At 34.6% G+C, this 24,002-nt stretch overlaps 1 protein-coding gene across 6 annotated transcripts in view; it reads left to right on the plus strand.

Annotated features, from left to right (window-relative positions):
- LOC123698269 (protein gustavus) overlaps positions 1–24,002 on the plus strand; it is a 63,566-nt gene that overhangs the window by 26,862 nt on the left and 12,702 nt on the right. The window contains exon 1 of one of the 6 annotated variants that reach the window (XM_045644856.1): positions 264–344. The exons of 3 other annotated variants lie outside the window; for them this stretch is intronic. Coding sequence is in view for 1 of the 3 variants with exons in the window: in XM_045644852.1 (XP_045500808.1) it covers positions 14,161–14,207 (47 nt within the window). In the remaining 2 variants the exon portion in view is untranslated. Of the gene's footprint in view, positions 1–263; positions 345–2,483; positions 2,711–13,990; positions 14,208–24,002 lie in introns of those variants that run through there. 2 more of the 6 variants (XM_045644855.1, XM_045644852.1) reach the window with 2 other exon arrangements.

Consider the following 24,002-nt stretch of genomic DNA (forward strand, 5'->3'; position numbering starts at 1 on the left):
TGCTGTCGTCGTCGAGTACCTATCTATATCTAAGGTATATTACCTACAATCAAATTGAGCTTATCTGCCTGGTTGGCCTGCGATAATTAATTACTTATTTATGAAAATCAATTCTTCACATCATCAATTTTTTATATTTATGTAATTCACTATTTCTTGTGTTCTGTAGGAATCCTACACTGTAATATGGGAGCACTGATATCTTTCCTTGAAAACTTATAACATAAAAATATAACTTTATATTTTTTTGTTTCAGGTAATAACTTTCTTGCAATGGCGAATAAACAATTCCAGAGTGTTTTTAATTATATGGGTGCAGCTTGGAATATAATTTTCCCATAACGGTAAGTTTAGATAGCCTTTTGTCTAGACTCGCAGTTCGATGTTGTGACTCGCCTTTCATTACAGTATTGTATATTATTATTATTATTATTTTTGTAAAATAAATATTGTATGTTAATTTTTGTAGCATTTGTTAACTTCCGAACCACCATATTTACCCATTCTAAAAACAAGATACTAATTTTACTGCTTAACACATCTATTTGTCGGTATGTCCGTCTATAAAATCGTAGTTCAATAACAGAAGAGCGGATTTCAGAGAAGTTCGTCTTTACGTTTTGAATATCAACTAGCTAGGAACTAGTAGATAGTGTAAAAAAGGCCATATGAAATAGGTATTTCTTTATAACAAAAAAAAATACACGACTTTATCATTTTACTTTTTAACACTGAATTTTATTTGAACTTTCGCTGAAACCAAAAACAATGATATTCTAAGAGCCTTAGCTGTAATCTTTATAACATCTTTGTTTTCGGTGTGCATCTCCTGGGAGAACCGGTAGAACGAGACGAAACAAACGGTGAATAACAAAATAACGGTGAAAAACTTTCATGAAACTGATTATGTTATTACCTTTCCATTTACGCGTAATAGCCTATATTAAACAGACTTTAATAATTAACTGTCTAGAGTTCGTCAATATACACAAACGCCTAATCAACGTAATTTATTGTGCCTTTTGGCGAAAGATATGCCGCAATAGCCAAAACTTATAAATTCTATTAGCTTGACACCGAGGCTGAGCCGCAAGGTTTTCTTGTACATTAGGTAAAAAAATCTTTTGAAAGTCGTAAGGCCGTATTCAGAAACAGCTTGTGTCAGGTTTTAAATTATGTGGAATGTCGAGGGCAGGTCGCTGCAGTCGAGATGGTTTTTCTGGGCATTATTTTGATCACGTTGACGTCCTTCATTTAACTTCATATTTAAACACAGTTTTCTTTTCACGTAGTGCTCATGTACGCTCAATGAACATGAATGATGAATGTCATCTTATTACTAGACAAATTAAAAAAAAAAAAACATATTGCGACGATTGGGAGTTATCAAACCACAGCGACTTTGATATTGTGTAGTCGATTTGAGGTACTTGTTACTTAACCATAAACCAACAGTTTCGAAGACCGTTTATGTCGTAAGCGTCGACAAAGAATTAGTCCATTAGCGTCCTAAGTAAAATGCGATGTAGTGAAGGGTATATCGAGTGCCCAATACCCAGTTACAAAGCGATAAGAAAGTACTTTAACGTTTAAAGATTGGAGACGCTGCGCTCACGCAAACTGACGGTAACTACGACACCTGTCTCAGAACCGGTGAATAACGGCCTTGCAGCGAACACCACGAATGCATCAGAAAAAGTTGCAGAAGTGCATAACGGTACTGTCTTTCTGCAAATCGCTCTAGTAATCCATTCCGGTACACATTGGTAAACGCCAGTAATTATTTGTGCCGCCATGCCATACGAACCTGTAAGTTGTAGATCCAGCACGTTGGTAAGGTGTGGCGGTATATAATTTACTTATAGAAAATAAGTAGCAACTGATAAAATATTAAAGATTTTCTATATATGCAATTTCGCAGATAATACGAATCATCAATGTTTGAATATTTGGCAATTGGCATAAAATATTTTTGAGGAAAAATAAAACATCTGGTTTTCCTTGAATTTTAAAAAGCACTTTTGCATATCCAAGTTGCTCATACCTATAATTGATGATTACTTTCTACTATAGAATTATATTAGTAGAATGAAATCTTTGTCATATTTATCTCAAACTACATAAATTTTGTTTACTGTACACGGCCAAACTCATACAAGTAGCTACAGAGCGAAGGAATTGTGCTTTTAATAATTACCACGTTGACCTTAAATTTGGAAAGGCAATATAGATTTGAGTCGGTATAAGAACTGTTTTCGTCCATACATTTTACATATTATGTAGGTACAGAGTACAGACTGATTGAATAATACTAAACAGAAGCAAGTACGTAAGACGATAGATTTGTCATTTGAGGTTATCAAAAAAGTCGATAGCATAAATTAATGTACCAGGAAAATGTACGTCACCAAGTATATTATTGTTTATAAGATAGAGAAAACGTAATGCGACAAAATCTAACGGAGCAAGCAGTGTGGGGGAAATGGTCCGCAGTCGCCGTCCTGCGTACGCGCACCGCTATAATAGATCGTCCGTCCCAGTTCGTTTCGGCGCGTTGCTCTGTACACGTGTTGTATCTATAGTGTAACCATTTCTTGTTATTAACGTTTAGTGCTATCCTCGCTTTGAAGTTCCAACTGTGCTTGCGATGAAATGAATGCATTTAACGTGGAAACTTTGTATGGATCAGTGTCGCGGTGTGTTGCTTGAGGTATGTTTTATCTCTCGTTCGGTGTGCCAGTTTTAAAGTTTACGGGCAGGTACTAATCGGTTAAGTCGTAAACTTTAGTTTGTTTTTAGATATTGTTTTGACATTTACTGCATTATATTGTTATGGTCCCGTGGTAATGTTATCCCTTTCCTGTACATTGTATTACTATTAAAAAACTTTACCATTATGATTAGATTAGTTTCTCAACCATTATATTTTGCATTAGCATTAGCATTGAATCACATGAATAATTGTAATCACTGATTATGTGCGACTTAAAGACTTACGTATTCAATATTGTCTTTAGCTAAATAAATTATTTATTTTTTCCGGTAAGCAATTCTATTGATAACGACATAATAATAATAAAAAATGAAACTTAGTTGCGAAGAAGGAACACGGAAAATATTTTATTACGTATTCATAATTCTGTCATTAACATACATATTTTCAAAGTAAACATTAATTAATCGGTCTGTGCGTTTATTTAGAATGCGATGCGATATGGTTATCATAAAAACAAAACTAGATCGTCTGACTGCGTTATCAATGACCTCTGCCCAGAATTGCACTAACAAGGTACACGTAATTCTCATCTACACATTATTTGCATAAACATTTAGTTATTGAGTGGGATGTTTTTGGTAGCTGCAGACTTCAGACTTACTGAATAAGACTAACACATTTAGTCAATTCCTTGTTGGTGTTTGTGTGTTATTTATCTGTGCGGAAATTATGCTCCTAATGACCTCCCTCGAGGACGTCATTAAACGTATTTATACTAACTATTTTTATATATATATATCTTTAATCTCCATTAAAGTTTCCGTCGAGGTTTTGTAAATACTTTGTGCCTGATTTGGGATTCTCATTTATCATCGATCGACTGAAACCTTTTGATCGATTCAAACGTGTAATAATAATTGTTTGTTGGATATCGAGGGCAATCATTGGGTTTATTTTAACGTGGGAGATTGTCAAGGTAATTGTAGAATTATGGAATGGACTCATTTCGTATGTCCTTGCAGTTCTTACAATTATAAACCGGAAATATTGTTATTCACATGTGCGATCGCTGCGGTTTTTTATATCGGATCGGTTTGTATTAACAACATATTTTTGTTTTAGCCATGACGAGTGACGAACATAGTTTATTAGCTATAGGTATCTACACATATTTTTCCATCAAATTATGTATTTAATAATGGCCAATAATTGTAAATAATTGCGTAAATTATTAAGCAAATGAAATCTCAAGCCTTAAACATTGTTTAAGCAGTAACAGTTGCGGAAAGTGGAAAGCCTTGGTATTATCGAGTAGGGACCTGCACGGTTGTTTGTTGACGGCCACATACGATTGTGCAAATATTCATGCTCATGACGTCACATGGCCGATAACACTAAGTAAACACACAGATAAATTATTGTAATATTTAGAATTTACGAATTAGGCAAGATTAGGGTTAAGAATTTTATTTACTCGTGAATTGTTTACATTCACTCAATATGCGCAAACAATCGGAAAAATAAGATATGCTATTTATTTATGTAAGAGGTTAAGGATAAGTGTTAATATTTTGGTATAAAATTGTTTTTTAATATAAAAAAATTGTATAATAATGATATTATTAATTATTATCATCTATACTAATATTATAAAGAGGAAAGGTTTGTATAGTATGTATGGTTTTCACGCATTAACTACTGGACCGATTTTGATGAAATTTGGCACAGATAATCTTTAGACCCTGAGAAAGAACATAGGCTACCTTTTATTGCGAAATATGTACCACGGGCGAAGCCGGGGCGGACCGCTGGTACACTATATTCACTTAACCTGTAATTAATAACATCACCTACCTCGGACTTGCATGCTATGGGTTTCAGAATGTAACCTTATCAATGTAATAATAGACTCATTTTATGCTACATAGAATAAAATATGAGATTACTGTCATATTTCATTAGCACCATAAAACCATTAATATAATTGGAAGTAGGTAAAGGTTTAATTTACGAAAATTGAAGGTTATGATCATCTACCTATTTGATTATTATATTAACCACGATACTTATTTCACAAGTCTATAAATGTGACTATGTAGCAACGTTAGCCTATTGTGGTGTTTTCTCCTTTTTTATAAGGCTCGAATACTTAAATTCGATTAATTTTAAACATTTATAAAAATACGTATGTTTAGCGTGTTTGATTTTATTATAGTTAACGTGCACAATGGCCATCCGCCAAAAAATCTATCATTCTATTTCTCAAAAATGTAAAACATTGATATTTTAATATCTACATGTTAGACCGGGAGATACTGACACAAAATTTCGAGTCATTTGTAACAGGATGGTGGTTCTACAGGGGTCTTAGTACGCAATGACAAAAAGAAAAACGATGGTGTGAACGCTGGTACCGGCGGCTTAGTCGCGTGGGCGTTAGTCGAACTCGTCGGAAAATGGCGAAAGTCAAACGATTTGTAACAGTATGGCACTTATTTTTCTTGTAAGTTTGAGGATCAACGAATATAAATACAAAATTTCAAAGATCTAGGTGTTGGAAATCTTCACTTATATAAATTAATACTAAATTAATTTTTCAAGTATGACAGCACTTTTTCCCCCTACTAGAAGTATGGCAAATATAATAATGGTCACATTTTATCAAATACTCTCCAAAAATCCAAATGCAATACTGGTACAAAAAGTTTGGCGAAATAAAAATTTTTTGCAGATTTTCGGCGGTATGGCGACCATTTGGAATCGTCCGAAAAGTATGGCATGGCGATTTTCGTAAATGGCTGCACGACGATGGTTACCTGTGCAAAAGTTAGCCTGATACAAATGGTTGAATAATTGTTTTATTTAAATCAACACATTCGCGTCGGTATGGCGGGCTGTAAGTCACACCGGAAAAGTATGGCATGACACTACCGCCTACTTCTTTTTTATGGGCTATCGGTAAATTCTAAAATTTTTGTGTTACAAATCGTTTGACTTTCGCTATTTTTCCGACGAGTTCGACTAACGCCCACGCGACTAAGCCGCCGCGCCGGTACCAGCGTTCACACCATCGTTTTTCTTTTTGTCATTGCGTACTAAGACCCCTGTAGAACCGCCATCCTGTTAAAAATGACTCGAAATTTTGTGTCAGTATCTCCCGGTCTATGTTTATGTATAATCTACGTCTAACGTATCACTTATTCACGAAGCACGCTATACTCGAAAGGTTTTTCCCCGAACTACAGCCGCTCGCAATACTGCCTCTGAAGTCTGAACCCTATCTCATTATCCTTCGTTAATTTTGCATGACTTTAACTCGTTAAGTGGTTAGTTTACTTTGAATATTTTATAGTTTTACGACTCAGTTCCGGTTACTGTAACTGAATAACAAAGAATTTATTTTCTAGTTTTTCATTTTATGAATTGAATTGTGTTCATTTTACGCGAGTAGTATACAAGAAATTATTAAAGACTACAACGAAATGAAAACGCGATCTATTCATCATCATCACGTGACCATGTTTGCTGAAAACTGTTTTAATCGTGCATAGGTACGATTTATTATACTAATTACTATTATAAAGCCTTTACTTTTAGCAATATTGCAATTTCATTAATCCGTTTTAAAGATTTAATCTAAATGTTTATAGAAGTCTCCATTTATTATCGACCACTCTGTAATTATAATTAAAAACCAATTCCACCGACTTCCTCATCTCAACTTTATCTCTTCAGTTGGTTTATAAAGTTTTTATTTAAATTTCATTGCGTGCTGAGGAAGGAATAACAATCGTTTTAACATTGTCATCTTTGATTAAGTACTTAGTTGGAATGAGGAACTAGTGTTTTAATTGGTTGTGAAACTGCTTCTTTTAAATTAGCACAGTTTTTTGTTTCTATATTTTGTACATGTATTCTCTTAGCTAATTTGGAAAGTAACCTCCTATTTAGTAGGTATGTGTATTGTTAATTGTAAACGAAAAGGGTACAAAGTACATTTTGTGGAAAATAGGTCAATGCACCAGAGACAGTAATAGAAAGCTACCTACAGTTAGTTAATAAATATGTACAACAAAAAGGCACAATTACCTAATATCGATACATGGACCAATTCATAACGTTTGGTCCTTGTTTTATATTTGTTTAAAATAATCTATAGAAAGATACCTACGTAATTCTATTAGTCTGATAAAACAAATAAAAATGTACTTTGATCCTGTAGCGCCGGGTCTCAGCAGATTGCTGAGTAACACCACTAACAACGTAGAGCTTTATGTAAAGCCTATTCGGGATTAGGAAAAATGTAGGTTAGCTACCGAGTACCGAGGTGCACAGCCAACACTACGGATTGTTCGCTCAAACAAACGGCTTCGTTAGTTTCGGGATTTGAGCAAATCCCGACGACCTGACGATGTCGCCTCCGCAACCAATTATTAATTCGTCTACTTGATACAGCTTACAATGCTGCATAGATTTGTCGGGCGACTTGAGCAAATAGATACAGCTTTACAATTCGTTTTGTAAGCTTCTGTTGAATTATTTATACATGTAGTGAGATTATTTACGGGTAGGTTGACGCGAAGCTCTTCTTTTATTTTGGGTCAAATATTTTAAATGCTTCTTTAATCCTCTCTTTAGTATTTTCCCAAACAACTGGACGATTATTCGAATTTTAGATGAAGTTTAGTAATTGATGACCAAGTCATCAATTATTTCAAGTCATCAACTTTCTTTCATACCCTAATTCAATTTTACAACAAGCAAAATATGCAGAAAAGCTGACTCAAAGTACAATTTGCAAAATCGCCGCTCCGTATAAACATCACCAAGTAACATTGAACGAAGTGTTGTTAAGGGATATTTGGGTATTGTCGCTAGGCCTTCGCGAAGCTTCCTCTTCCTTGTTCTAGCCACAATGCCTGCCCCACTTGGACCGCCCGCGCCGCTCTCGAGTCGCGTCTCCTTTGTTTACACAGTAATAACGTAGCTACTACTTTTGTTCCAATTTGTGTCACAGTTATACGGTCCGGTGCAGGTGTAATAAATGGCGTGTTTTTAATTGTAGGTTGGCAAGCGTTTTCACACCTACAGCTACGCTCTATACCTACTATGAGAGCAAGCAAAACGATCAAATAAAAAAATGTGCTTTTAAAGTGAAACTTTTATTACATCGTCTCAAACTTTTTGGTCTGTGTAGCGCATGTCGCGTGTATCGCGGCTGCCGAGTAGGTATACCTACTCGGCACGCGACATGCGCTACACAAAGCAGTGTTCGGAACCGTTCGAACAGTTTCACTTTTACCGTGGTTTCATAAAACCACACAACATTTTTTATATTCATGTGAAATAAGGTACCAAAGCATGAGGAAAAGACTGATGCAATGGTCGTATGTTTTCATGTTGAATTTTCTTAATCAGACGTGTTCAAATTTTGTTTGAGTACATGAAAATCGTAGGTAGTAACGCATTTTGGCAATATTGAATATTGCAAAATACGTCGATGAACAGCAATTAGTAACGAATTTTACATTCATAACTAGTTAAACCTTTTAAGGACCTAATAGCAGGATTGCATTGCGCAAGGGAAATCTAATTTACTTATGAAACACGGTCAACTTTTTAAATAGCATTTGACATCTAAGCTGGTAAGCCTATTCGACCACATAATCAAGGTTTCACCTCGACCTCTTACTCTTATTCTTAATACAAGAAGTATTGGGTCAATCAATTTATTATAATTAAATAAAACTTAATGCATTGTTGTTTCAATTCTGCCCTCTGAAAGAAGTCTGGTTCGGATTGTCTATTTTTGTACTTGACTGCGGTGGTTAATTACTGACGGTAAGGACATAAGTAGAATAATAAAAAAATTCGATACAAACATTTTAAAATCTTTCATTACGAGAGGAGCTTTTTAATTTCGGTGGATTCTATTGCGGCTTACGGACGCATATAATATCAAAGAAGCGGCGCCCCCAAAATTTTATACGCTTTTTTTATCTAGGAGGAATTTTGTAAGCATAGCTGGCTTTCATTTTGCTGAAAAGCGCAATTTTCCCCATTCAGTGCGGCTGCCTGGCGAAATCGTTATCGTATGTTGGTTGCGGCAGCGCCCATTTCCTAATGGCGGTTTCGCGTGCATTTAGCTTTTAAATACGTCTAGCTATCCGAGAATCTATTATACTATTGTCCAATTTGTTTACATTATATTAGTTCTGTGATCATCGTTTCATATGTTTTGATTGATCCTAGAAAGTTTCATGTTCAAGGCTTTAAAGTAAAAAAAAAATTATTTCTTTAAATTTTTTATCTATACCTTTATTTCTCTTGTGTAAAATTCTCGTATCACATTGCTAGTTGCCATACTCATCGGAAACGGCTAAACCAATTTTAATGAGTTTTATGTTAGTCTGAGAATCTATCGTAATCTATTATTCATAAAGCTAAGTGATAAGGATATCCTAGCAACGTTTACCGGGTCGGTTCTTCATTATACTGTAAACTCATACATAGGTAGCCATTTTAATAAAGCCTATTTATGAGCATTTATTTTAATTAAAATTTAAAATTAAATTTACGAGAGAAACCAGATCATAATATAATTATTTTATCGCTCTTTTAAACGAATATTATGTGGTTTGTTAAAATCAGTGGTATTTGAAATACAATACATTTATTTTCCATTTCCGTATATACAGGGTGTAATCGTTAAGTGTGCACAAGCGATTATTCCGTAACTATTACAGATATCAAAAAACTTTAAACTGATATCAAAAGTATTTAACCTAATGAGTAAAATGGCCATGATAAATTTTTAAAAATAAAACGAGAAATATCTAAAAAATTAACTTGAAACCCTCCCATACATTTAGTATGAGATACGAATATCCCATGTACTTGGGTTGATCCAAAAGTAATGATAATCAATATTAAACAAGGTCATTAGAGTTATAATAATTATGTAGTTCTCTAGATAGTCTTCTAACTAGAAAATATACTTCAATATTTTTTTCCTAAACTTAAAAAAAAACTTTGACTTCATCCACAAAAACCCCTCCACGCGGCCATCACTTCGCTGTCGTCTTAAAATAATTTATTGCTAAAAAAGTGTTTCCTGTGCCGAGGAAAGAGATAAAAGTAAATAGGAGCTAGATCTAAAAAATAGGGTAGGTGTTCAAGCCTTTGGAATGCCGATTTTTGAATGGCAGCCATCGCAACTGACGCTTTGTGATTTGGTGCGTTGTCTTGGAGAAACACTGTTCAGGTCCGCAGTTTGCCATGTCTCTTTTCCTTACTATCCTACCGCAATCTTTTGATTTGGTCTGTTTAGTAAGAGCCCAATAAAGTGGCTACCTTTTTAAAATATTCCACCATAATTATTCCTTCAGCGTCCCAAAAAACTACCGCTTTAATCTTACCTACTGATTTTCACTTTGAATTTCTTCATCGTCACTTTGGAAGCTCGCATCCAGGACATTGATTGTTTTTTGGTTTCAGCATAAACATGGTGAACTTGGGTAACGTCCATGATCACAAAACGTGACAAAAAATTATCCTGATATCATTAAAAATTTAGAAATTTACCCTCTACATGTCGAATCGTTGTTTCTTCTTTTCGTCGGGAAACATTCTGGCACGCACGGTTCATATTCAAATTAATGTAAATAATTGGTAACGTGGCCTGTTGATATGATTTTTTTGTGATTACTTAGTGAATACATGAGCAAGCAAAAAACATTTATTTTATATTTTTATGTGCACAGGAAATACCCAATTATCATTACTTTTGGATCAACCTAGTACATTTATTATGAAAGATTTTAGCTTTTTCTTTCTTTTTTTGGTTTTCTGCTTTAATTACTTCGCAAATTTGAAGGGAAGTTCATTTAGAAACTGTAAATAGAGCTCCTCATTGTATTGCACAATGAGGACATCACTTCGAAAATCTGCTATAAATACAAAATGTATGGGAAATAAAATGTATGGGAGCGTTTAATGTAACATGTTTGGATATTTCTCGTTTTATTTTTAAAAATTTATTATGGCCATTTTACTCATTAGGTTAAGTACTTTCGATATCAGTTTAAAGTTTTTTGGTATCTGCAATAGTTACGGAATAATCGCTTGTGCACACTTAACGATTACACCCTGTATAGGTAGGTATATCACGTATAATATGTACGTACGTGTTTTTAAACAGATTGCTATATTTATACGAATCGTAAACATAATAACATAGTACCTATGCTGCTTCTTGTCCAGTCAGTTATTTTAATGATGTTGTTACCATAATTAATAATTATAATCAATAATGCAAACTATAATAAGCAATATTGAAATGTATATATAAGGACTGATAATTATGATTACAATTTGTCTTTACTAATAAATCCGTCGCTAATCCATACTACTCATATCATATTATAAATGCGAAAGTAACTCTGTCTGTCTGTTACTCAATCACGCCTAAACTACTGAACCAATTTGCATGAAATTTGGTATGGAGATATTATTATACCCGAGAAAGGACATAGAATATTTTTTATCCCGGGAAAATGACACAATCCCGGAAATCCCACGGGAACGGGAACTATGCGGGTTTTTCTTTGACTGCGCGGGCGAAGCCGCGGGCGGAAGCTAGTAATTTAATAAGTTCAAATTAGTCAGGATAAAGAATTGTCGACATTGTCGTCTAGAACTACTACAAAAACTAAATAAGTACGAGTTCAACGACGTTTAAATTTATAATGGTGAATAACGTTTCTTAGGAAATATGAATATAGGTCATCTTTCATTCATTTCTCTCTTTTTGTGAAAATGTTTAAAAATTTTAAAAGCATCATAGTTATAGCATGATAATATAATATGTTCTTGAGAATCTATACGTCATTCAATATATTTTCTGTAAAATTCATATCAAAGTTTATTTATTTTATGGACAAGTTTTCGTTAGAAATATCTTATATATTGTATCTGTTGAAATTTGCCTCCTTTATTTAAATTCTTACAAAATTTGTTAAGGTTAATTATTTTAGAGCTGAAGCATATTATCTTGAATATGATGCATATAAATGACATTGATTTTGACAGTGATTTTCAGGGAAAATTTTACCGGGAAAAAATATCTCAGACAAAAAATTGTAGATCATAATATGATTGACAAAAAACGTATTAATATTTTTTTTCATACCCAACATTTTTGAGATATTACGATCCTAAAAATTGTAAAAGTTGTAACCGTCATAATATGAATGAGTTCTATTCTATCTAAACACTCTAAATAGATCTCAGCGTGTGAACTGTGAAGTGACAACAAAAGTTAAGTTTTCTTTATCTTTGTCAGTAGGTAATAAGCAAAACCCCATGTTCAGTGCGGAAATGTTTACCGAAATTTTAATTGCTATCGCCGAGTATTGCAATATAAAACGGACTTTCATGTTGCAATTTAAAATGAACTTTCATATTTCAATAATTAAACTACTGTTTATTTTTCTCGTTTGAATTATTTTTAAAGTGCTTCTTCTGTGAAATATTGTTCACAGAAATACTAGCGCCTTAACGTTAAGTGAAATTTTATTAAATCCTACAGATTTTTAGAGTTTATGAAAAAGTCGTTCTCTATTTTGTTTAATTCTATTCTTTAGCGCGACTAAAGAAACCTAAATTTTTGTAACGACCGCTTCAAATGAAGGGATAGCTATAAAATGCCTTTATTCTCAAAAGTATTAACTCGAAGCGCCTTCGCTGAACTTGTTTACGGACATTTTGGCGCAGATTTGCTCTTTGAAAACACGAAATACAACGCCCGCTCGCTGTCTTGTGTACAATAAAGTAAATTACTCTAAGAACAACGGGGAGCGAGGCGGCGATGATATTTCGGCTGAAGGAAAAAAACAAGAGGGTCGTTTGAGGCTCCGTCGGGAATACTCATCTCGTCCTGTTTTGTGTCCTCCGCAAGTGGGATAAGTAGAAAGTGAGAAGTGAGAAACACTCGCATCGCTACTACAATGTGCCTGTTGTAGTTCAAAGTTACGACCGCGACAAATGAAACTTTTTGGGTTCAACTTTTTCATTACCCATGCAGAATCATGGGACGGTGTACCTACTTGATGGCTTACAAGAAGCCCGAAGTTAATTTTAATGTAGTCAGGTATAACAAAACCAGTTGTAATTACAAATAGTCAATCGTATAATATTTGATAGCAATATCATACTTTTGCTACAAATATATTGTTATGGTCATGAAAACCAGAACAAGACATGAAGCTAAGAAATTTCCACCTTTTAACCCTAATGTACTAGGAACTAGGAAGGATTTGATTTTTGTCTGTTTTTATTGAATGAATTCAAATGGAAAAATGCTCCTGTTTTGGAAATTGTTTCACAGAGTGGCATACGCTATATTTTTATTTTAATCAAAGGACAATCCTATCAAAGCCAGTTTGAACTTAGAAAATACTGATGTGAATTATAAAAATAAAGTTTTAAAAAATAAAGCCTATTTACCTTGAAAAAGAAAGAAAACTCGGCAACTGTTTTCAAAAAGTTGATAACACCACATTAATTCGGGGTCATTCATACCGTCTACTCGTTAATTGTATTCGAGCAATGGTGAAAGTTGACCGTGCCTTCGAAAATGACTCATATTTCAATAAACAATATTTACATGTAAATTAGGACAAAGTTATAAGTCAAGTTGGTAAAGTTTCTCCTTGCCCTTTTAACTGACCAATTTTTTCACGACATTATTGCCATCAGTCCGTAAATACATCGGTCGTTGCCACTTAAAATAATGGTTCAATTTGAAATTTCATATTTACGTTAATATTTACCTGAACCTTTCTACGGCAATTAGGCAGAAGTTGGCCTGTTTAGAACAATTATCAAAGCTATTACTACCTACCTACTGAGTAACTTTCATTTAACTAGTTAGTAAATTGCTATATTTGTACATTCTAATTTCTATTCTTGAAGTAAAATAACTAATTAACGTTTAACTAATCTAAAATTTTATGAAATGGTATATAAATTTTGTACTATTTATATGCTATAAAAAATATTTTTTTGAACATGAATTATGTGCAAAGGAATCAATTATAGTAATAGATGTGGGAGAAAGCTGTGCAATTTTCAGACACTAGATAATATGATAGCAAAAGGAAACAAATGCACTTGTTAGCACAACAGATGTACGGCGGAGGAACACGCGTGGAGTGTAGTGTGGCTGGTCGGCACGATGCGCACCTCCGCTTCACCTCACCGCGGAAACGACCACCAAGCAGGTAGCCCGCGTATCGCTCGCCGAACCGTCAGTGCGCGCGTTCTCTCGCCGCCGGTGGTAGTGTCCGAGGTGCGCGGACGCACGCGCCTACATTGTGAGCATGGTGCCTGCACCTCTGTTGTGAAGTGTCATCTGTGTCGCTGTGAATTTGTCAACAAACAATATGTCCTGTGAAAGGAGAACAAAGGCCGCCCGTTTCCTCGACCTGCGGTGAGTTCGCCGCTTCGTACTTCCTGTCGTGGCCCGAGGATCCTTTTATTATGTTCCTTACGAGTGATATGCGTCTGTCCCTTTTCAACTCGGGCTACCTGCTTACGATCAGATGCTTCGTTGTGTATAAAGTACGAACACAATAGATATCGACATAGTTATAAAATTATTCTGATTGTTCAATTATTATTTACTGTGAAGACGTTTGAGGAAGCGAATAATAGTGCTATTAAGTTGTCTGCAAGGATTTTACTTGAAGAAGTAATTTACAATGAGTTTCCAGTTGGTTACGTTAGCATTTCAAGTACAAAGCCATTAATGCGCGACCTTGACTGACGAAGTTATGAAACCAGCAACTTGAGCACATGTAATCTCGATGAAATTGGTGACCGTGACTCTTGTCTTCCCGATCCGTCTGTAACATTGAAAACTTGCAAGGCTTAAAAAACTGATGCGCACAAGTCAATTATTTTGGCTTATGCACTTTCCAATGATCCAACAAGTAATCTTACGCAGGACCTAGGACTTTGGTTAGAATCTGTTGGAATGCGAGCAATAAAGCAAAAGTAGCCCAGGTACAGATATGGGGCGCTCCCCGCCTCGCCTCCCGGCCTTGAAAGGCTCTTGACCAGGCCAGTGCCGCCGATGTCGTATTTATTGCAATTCCACGATCCGTACCGACGAGGTTATTGACGCCTCGAGACAACTATTCATTTCTCATGAGAACTCGTAACAAATAGATTTGACATTACTAATGTTTGCCTTCTCCTTGAATGCGATCGTTCTCACAAAGATTTCATATAAATGATTAAGTACAAAGCCTATTACGTCACTGCTAAGCTAGTTTCCGCCTTCAAAGTTTCGGTTGCTAACGACATGAGTCACGCAACTGACGAAATTTATATTGTTGTAATAGTATAATATTATATCAAATGATCTTTAAATCGAACGTTGACGAGAGCAATGTCCTTATTGAAACCGCTCATACATTAATATTTTTTACCTTGATCATGTGCCTTCAGAGTAAATGGATTTTCACATTCTCAACCATAGTTATAAATATACTCGTCTGGCAAGAACTGCGTAGGATCGATGCCCAGCCAGCCCTAGGTGAAGGCCGATTGTTGTAGTTCCTCGCCCTTTGAAAACCACTCATTGACAAGATACAGCTACATTATCCTCCGCATTTCATCATCCCTCCTTGAATATGCACTTTAATTACTTTAAAATAATATTCAAAAAACAATCCATTCAATTTAAACATGAAATGTATGTAGCAACATTAAATATCGACCAACCCATAAATTACATACTTTTATGGCTGTATTGATTATTTTGGGTGACCCAGTGCAGTAACCATATGGCGACAGATCCACACTTTACAAAGCGAATGAGGCCGGCATATGCCGCCGCTTTCACTCCCTGCATCACAATCATTGTTACGTACGTTATTCAAAGTTTCAGACTGAATCGCGACATTATATCGATACCTACTTGCGTGGCTTTCAATGCAGTTACTTTAGTTCTCCAACTGCCAACAAAGTTTTGTTTCCAAATGGTTAACCTAAAAGTTTCATGATAAATAGAAAGCTGATATTGAAATACCGATGGTAATATTTACACGAAATGTACTTTTACATGTATAAGATTATCTGTAAAATTAATCAAATTAATGTTTGATTTTTTATTTAATTAGTAGCTATAACAAAGAGACGTATGCACGGACACGCGCGCTTACATTGCAGCCGAGGGTGGTTTTTGTGCACAGCAGCTGGTTACCCCCAGAAGTGACTCACGTCCTGTATATATCTAGCCCAACGTGGGTCGGGGTGCGTGTCATTGACCCCTCTTGCAGCCCCATGCTCGACACACATACACCACATCATTTATCCTTTGCCCTTTGTGTTGCCTATTATTTATTAGTATCGTTCAAACAGTTGTCCCTGCTTTTTAGTCTGCTCTTCTTTTTATCAATGATATGCATTTCGCACGGTTCGATGCTAATGCTGTCTATTTCGTTCTGCCTAATATATATTTAGCCCGAATGTGTCATGACATATTTCCTTATCGCTCGTTACTAAGTAAATAATCGATTTTATGTTAAAATTATTCATAAGACGAATGATTTACCATTCGTCGCAGTAAAATGCATGGTATTTAACTACGAAAACACACAAAAGAATGTAATTTTCGTGTAAAGTTTACGTTATGGTCGATACCCGCGAGGCTCATCCGACCACTGCGGTACCGGTTTCCAGCCCAGACGTATTGCATCGACCACAAAAGAAAACGAATGAAACAATCGCTCACTTTTAGTTTCTTTTTTACACCGCCATCACACGATCCTCACTCTGTAGCAACTGGTATGGAATTGAAGATAGCCAGCCCAGTTTTGTTACATTTTGTGATGAATTTTGAACATGGACAATGGGCATTGGGCAATACATGCAACAATCTTAATATGTATGTAAAATTATTCAAGATCTTAAAACAATATTGATAGTGAGCCGTTGCAGGGGAAAGTTACAATGAATTTTGATTGTGACTTAACCTGGATCGGCCAGTGCAAGCAATTGTCGTTCATCAGACAAATTCAAAGAATTGATGTTAACAACTTAAATTTGTCTCTCGTCATACTCTTATGTTTATACAGTTCCAAGTGCATACTTAGTTAATTTTTCAAATAAAAAAACAACATTTAATCCGAAGGATTATTTTGTGACAAAAATAGTTTTAGCAAAAGTGAATGTTTTCAATTTTAAAACGAAGTTCTTCCATATAGTCCCTTAGATTGAATTGCCATATAACGACTAAGGTACGAAGTGCATGAATAATTCAAGCCTGTAGCACTTTCATTGGTTTTACCCAAAATCAGACAAGAATTGAAGGGCTGTTTTTAAATTACTATCGCAGGCCAATTTTCTGGAAGCCCATAAGTATGTTTTAAAGGTGTTATACCAATAATTTTGGTACCATAGTGATATAGATGAAAACTAATCAGGTAATTTTAAAATTAATGGAAATAGCCCATAAATATACTTCTATAGAAATGGTATCGTGACTTTATTATTAAATAATATCTTATTCATCTGTAGACTTAGTGATGATGATGATGATATCGTTGATGATAATGATGATCGTTTATTTAACGACGTTGAAGCCCAATTGGAGACGTAGAAAACCTATTGGGTATATTTTTTTTGCTCGTTACGTCCACTTACTGATGAATTAATGATGTGGTGTTGATGTTCTGGCGAATTATATGTGACTCAATCATTCGAGCCTTTTAAATTGAAATTTGTTACTTTACATAAAAATATAATGAGAAAAATATCGGTTAATTGTTCTTGTTCTAGTTTTTCCCATTTCTCATAGGACTGGAGGATTGTTGATGCCAATTATAAGCTAGTATTAAACAATTTACTACGTTCACTACTTTTTGCTTAATAGCTTTGGGATTTGTTCTAGGTTCGGAAACGTAATTATTTTTTTACAAAACAATTTATTTTTTTTATATGAAAATTGGTATGAATACAGTTTCATTATATTGGTCCGTGACCCGTGTATTCAGCCATCTTGTCCAAGTGTAATATTTTCTAAAGTACTCATATTATAATCCACTTTGAAATTCGCTTTTTTAAAGTTTGTAATATGCCAATAACTTGTGTTTCGTTAATTAATTGAGCTAACCAACATTTCTGCCATTAAACCGTCGTACGGCTCATTATGCAAATGCCGTTTGCACCGTAAGTAGTCGCCAATTAGCCACAAAACGACCAACGTGCACAAGGTGAAATCTTTTTGCATCTAATCACGTACGTGGCGTATCGATGCACAAACATAAAATTATGGACATTTTGCCCGACGCAGTGCGTTCGAAGCCTACACTGAACCTACACACAATAATACCCCGACACGGAGGTCGTGTTTAAATTGTTTTTACCTTCGGTCTGTTGTTATAACCTATTGTGCGCCAATGTTCAGCCAAACACTCAATGACCCAGTTTCTCCTTCACATTGTCAAAGTTTTATTTCCCCGTTTAATTTTTTTCTACCGTTTTAGCAACTGAACATTTAGAATTCACGTTGTGCTTTTCAATTTACGGATCAATTGATGATGTCTTTTTTTCTGATTTACATTTCAAGTAAGGTTGTTGCATAAGTACCTAGTTCTTGTGATTACGTATACACAGGCCACAGCAGACTGATAATGGTGATTCTACTGCTTAGTATAGAGGACACGAATAATGCGTATAAGCCAATTGAGAATATAGTGAATAACTTTTTCATCGATTTTTAAAACACCCGCATTATTTAATATTCAGAGCAACTGAATATCCCAGAAAAAAGTAGGCATTTTTATTCAAATTCATGATCTTTTTTATTTCGGATAGCCATACCATAGTTGTCACCATTCGACTGTTTATGTAGGTTCCCTACAGGCGTGGCAGCGAAAGCAGCGCTCCCTTGACACGCTACGGCGTACGCGCATTGCAGTCAAGGCCCTCGGCTACCGGCGGCGCAGGCGCAGTACAAACTTACATAAACATTACCTATTACTCATATCATAACATCTAACCGATTCACTGTCATCTCACTCGTATGCTATCCCAGGAATTCATCACAATGATTAATGTTTATACTTTTTGTATCAAATTGTTAGGTTCACGCTGCACTGGTCGACTCCTATAAAGCTGTTTTATTGTGTTGATTGATTCATTCCTTTATGACACGTGCACGCCTTTTTAGGTAACTTAACGACACCTTGAACGCAAATGAAAACTTTATAATATTTTACGTTCTAATCTATACCTAGAAACTAAGTTAATATGTGCACTTTGTTATTTGGCGAAGTAACAAACACCAATACGCATATAGCTCGCAATGGTATCGTAAGTAATGCAATATGCGGACCACCCGCAACATCTTATATCGAAGACTTATGAAATAAAACAGCATCTCAAACATATTATACAATCACCATTTTGTTGCACTTTTGATTGAAATTTAAATACGTAATATAATATAAGATAAGAATCAATTTATTATTCACAGTAAATGATGCACACGAGAAAAAAATGTACAAAATGCCTGTTTTGATATTTAAAACGTGTGCCATGAAGATGTTCATATAATTGCTCAGGCCAAGGTCAAAAATGCAGTTTTAACTGACAAGAGGTAGGTACGTTCAAAAGACCTCCATTTGCTTGGCATAAATACTAGAATTTATAATTTAAACGAAACGTTAATAAGGTTCACGTGATAAGGTCGTTTTCCAACTAAATATACCTATCTCAATAATATAAGGATATCATACAGTACCTACAGATATTTGCCTAATGCAAGATTTTAATCTCCTTAGTAGGTACCTACCAAAATTTATATATAATCTTCTGTGCTAACAATATTTCTTCAAATTTATGAGAACTCACACCACAATCAACCTCTATGTCCAGGTTTTATATTATATCCAATTAAATAGACATTATTTTGACGAAATGAAGCAGAAATTTAGCCCCAGTACGCACTGTATATTACAAGTATTCGCGAAAAAACAACTTCGCATAGGTCTGTTCAGGGCCAGGGAAACCGCTAAGTAGGCTTTTCCTTGACACAAGACTCTGTTGAAACTCGGCAACTGACACAAGGCTGATGTGACACGCCCTAGCGATTATTTAATTGTTATTAAAAAGGGACATTTAAAAGGAAAGTTGTTTAGGCATACTCAAATAGATAGAGAGAATTACGTTATTCCAATAAAATGAACTACATATTTGAGCCTAGAAAAGCGACACACGCTTGAATGAAATTCTTGGATCTTGGATATAAATTTATGGTTATGAAAGTTGTATTAATTTCGAGTTTGATGAATTTTAAGTTCATGTCATCATCACCATCATCAGCCCATATACGTTTCCACTGTTGGGGCACGGGCCTCCTATGAGGGTACAGGCCATAATCCGCCAAGCTGGCCAAGTGCGGGTTGGCGGATAAGTTCATGTATGAAAAACCAAAATAAAATACATTTTTCAATCTTTACTCTTCTTTAATATGACTTATTTTTTTTAATATGAGGGAAAGATACGGCTTCCTATGAAAGCCTGGTTTGCGAATGAGTATATGTTATTAGCTACAAGATTTTCATATCATGTTATGTAGCTTATCTTCTCAAACTAGATTATAAAGTTTATCAAAGTTTTGAATTGGAACTTTAGAAGATAAAGGGCTTAGCGAGCCGATGGCAATGTTAGCTCCTACAAACATTATTAACTGTTATTCTATCATAGTTTACAATTTACATACTAAATAGTAAACACATCACATTAATTTAATATAAATAATCTCAAAGACAAAATAACATATTGAAAAAAATACTTATGTATTAAAACATGCAATACTTATATAATTGAAAGATAAAAATAATCACTAATCGCATTTAAAAGCAAAAATCAATCTCCCATATCCAAATATTTAAAGACGGAATGAGTTTTCGTAACACTAATGTACTTATACGGGGCCGGACCAAAGTTGAAGTGTTTCGTAAGGCGACCCTTGAGTCGGCACTTTCTCCCGACGTTTCGAATAATGTGAAATGTTCTACAGCACTTTATGCAATTCGACTTAAAACCTCCTCCTCACCTGTGAACTTTAAACCTGTGAAAATTTATCGCTTTCAGTTTTCGTGCAATGCAGTAATCTGACCTACATGCAGCTTATATTTACATGGCAAGTGTTAAATGGATTGAGTTTAAAATGTTTTGTGTTGGAATTGAATTATAAATTGATTGGAAAACGTATATTCAACTCATCAGTCTTTGTAGAATTTGGTTTTGAACATTATTCTCAGTATTCAATTTTTTTTTTATATATATAATTTATTTATTGATATAAAAATCTTTGCTTTTACAAATTTTCGCCAAACTGTAGAGCAGTTTGTTGGCGATGCGCTCCTATTACTAATATTACAAACCGCTTTAAATACATACATATTACATAGTATAAAACAGTCTACAAAGTATAAGACAAAGTCTACATAGTATAAAACAAAGTCTAAGTACATAGTATAAAACAAAGTCACTTTCTCTGTATGCCCTCCAAAACCAAGCAATGGACCTCGGTGCAGTCTCTCTTCAATAGTTAGAGTGATTCAAGAGGAAGGTTTTAGTACAATATATTAGAATCTATATTCTACTAGGTTTCAGCCAACGCGGGCGAAGCCGCGGGCGGAAAGCTAGTACTAGATAGTTGACAAAATGTATTTTTTTAATTTAGTCTTTACAGAGCCTATCTTTAATTTATTATCATCTAGTAAAATCGGATACATGTTACAAATTTTTGGTATATAATATTTTCTAGATCGCTGTTCATAACAATTTTTTACTGGTGGCACACAAAATTTTTTCACTTTTGACGCTCTTGTATTGAATTTATACTGTTTTACAATTTTAAAGTCATTACTATAATATGTATCTATGGCATTTAAATATATCTTAATATATATAAATCTCGTGTCACAATGTTTGTCCTCAATGGACTCCTAAACCACTTAACCGATTATAATAAAATTCGCACACCATGTGCAGTTCGATTCAACTTGAGAGATAGGATAGTTTAAATCTCAAATAGTTTTAGAAAAAGCGGGCGAAGCCGCGGGCGGTAAGCTAGTAGCCTTATAATTTACAGGTAGGATGTTACAATATGTAAATAATTTGTCATAATTATTTTTAAACTTTTTTCGAACTTTCTTATGAACTAAGTACTTAATTAATCTTATTTGTAAGTTCTTAATTTGATCTAAATATGTTTTAAAAGTTAGGCCATAACAACTCAGTCCATAACTTATTATTGAGTCAGCAAGTGCATAGTAAACAACGTACAGAGTATGTTTATTTAATATCCGACTTAGGTAGTAAAACTGTTCCAAGACTGATCTCAAACGATTACACACATAATTTATATGTAATTTCCAATTAAAATGTTTATCAGTTATCAACCCCAAATATTTAATATTGTCAACGACATCCAATTTACTACATTTACAGTTAGTTTTATTATTATGAAAACAATCATATGTGTGGCCTATTAAATTAATTTGAAAAGTCGAGTTTTTAGCATTTTTATTGTGTGGTGAATAAATATATAAACATTTGGTTTTTTGTATATTGAGGATTATGCCATTGTCATGTGCCCACTTACACACGTTCTCGAAATCCCTCTGTACCTTGTCCACCATGACTGCTGTGTCGTTGCCGGCGAGCAGCAGGCACATGTCATCTGCATACATACAAACCCTACGGTTCTGGACCACATTCGACACGCTGTTCACGTGCATAATATAACCAAACCAATTATTTCCTGTATTCGGAGAAGTTTAAGATACTAACGGAAAGACATACTTCAATTACAAGAGATTAAACCGTTCAGAATGTATCAAAAAGTCGCATAAAACTATAAGTAAATGGCACAATTTGATATTAACAATAATAATTATGACTGACGCAACAGAACTCATTTCCACGAGAAGTTTACGGCACGGTGTTGCGGAAGTAGTTGGGTGTAAGGCTAACTATTCGACTTAGTCTTATTGTTAGACACCACCGCGTGTTCCTGATGGAACTGGGCTAAGTAGATCGTGTTGAAATTCATTTGTTTTATAATGGGATGAATTATTATTGTGTAGTTATGAAACTACAGAATGATAAAAGGAATTATCAAGGTTTATTAAACTATCTTGTAATATAAAATATAAAAATACCTGATTATACTAAGAGAAATACCTAATGTTATAGAAAATTATAAAATAGAGTAACCGAAAATTCTGCATCCCCATCAAATATTGGTTTGAATGTTAATTTTAAACGTAAATTAATGCACGTATGTACTATAGAGCTGCCTTGAACGTTTGAAAGCATTTAATTATAAACCATGAATTATGCATTGTCTATGATCCAATTAATAATAAATCCTCCTCGCTGCTCTCGTCGGTATTCAATTGAGTTTCGGGACGTTTCAATTTCGGCCGGGTGTGTTGTTTTTATTTGTGTTCCGAATTAAACGTTGCCATGTTGCCAATCAAAATTTATTCGAATATAACGAGCTCGGCAACTATAGATTTTAAAATCCAATTATATCATTGTCTGCCTTTTTCAGTACTATTTTAAAGACACATTTAAAACGTTTTACTACACTAGTTCCCTTTACATAGTGTGGTATCTTAACACGTGTAATGTAAGTAGCCAATATATTGATAGTCTACGCAATTTATCTTCATATTATGGTCGAATTGCCATAAACATAAAGGCATGCCCCCACAAAGCCTACAGAAGCTGTAAAGCAGTCAATAAGCTTAATGCCGGTCAAGTGTCTGGCTCGTTGCCGGCTAAACGCCCAGTGTTGGCAGTGTCCACGGTAGTTATCACTAATCTACCCCTGTAACCTATGTTTCCGTCACAGCGATCGAGTAATTCGCATCCATCTACTCATTAATTAAACCTACGTACAAATGATCACTATTTCCGTGTTCTACGTCATGCTACATGGTGGTTAATGATACGAATTGTTTCATTGTTCAAGTATGCATACGTGAAGTCAACAAGTCCGAATGTATTGACTGTTGGTATGCACGTACATTTGGTACGTACTTTTTATAATTTAACCATGTTTGGTTTTATCGTATTAATTTACTTCGATGTGAAGTGTATGTACACAGTAATTAAATCACGTGACTCACGTCAAGGATATTACAACTAGTTATAAATAATTACTCTAAGAAACAATTATAATATAGTCGATGTA

Source organism: Colias croceus, chromosome 15 (assembly GCF_905220415.1).
Source record: "Colias croceus chromosome 15, ilColCroc2.1".
NCBI lineage: Eukaryota > Metazoa > Arthropoda > Insecta > Lepidoptera > Pieridae > Colias > Colias croceus.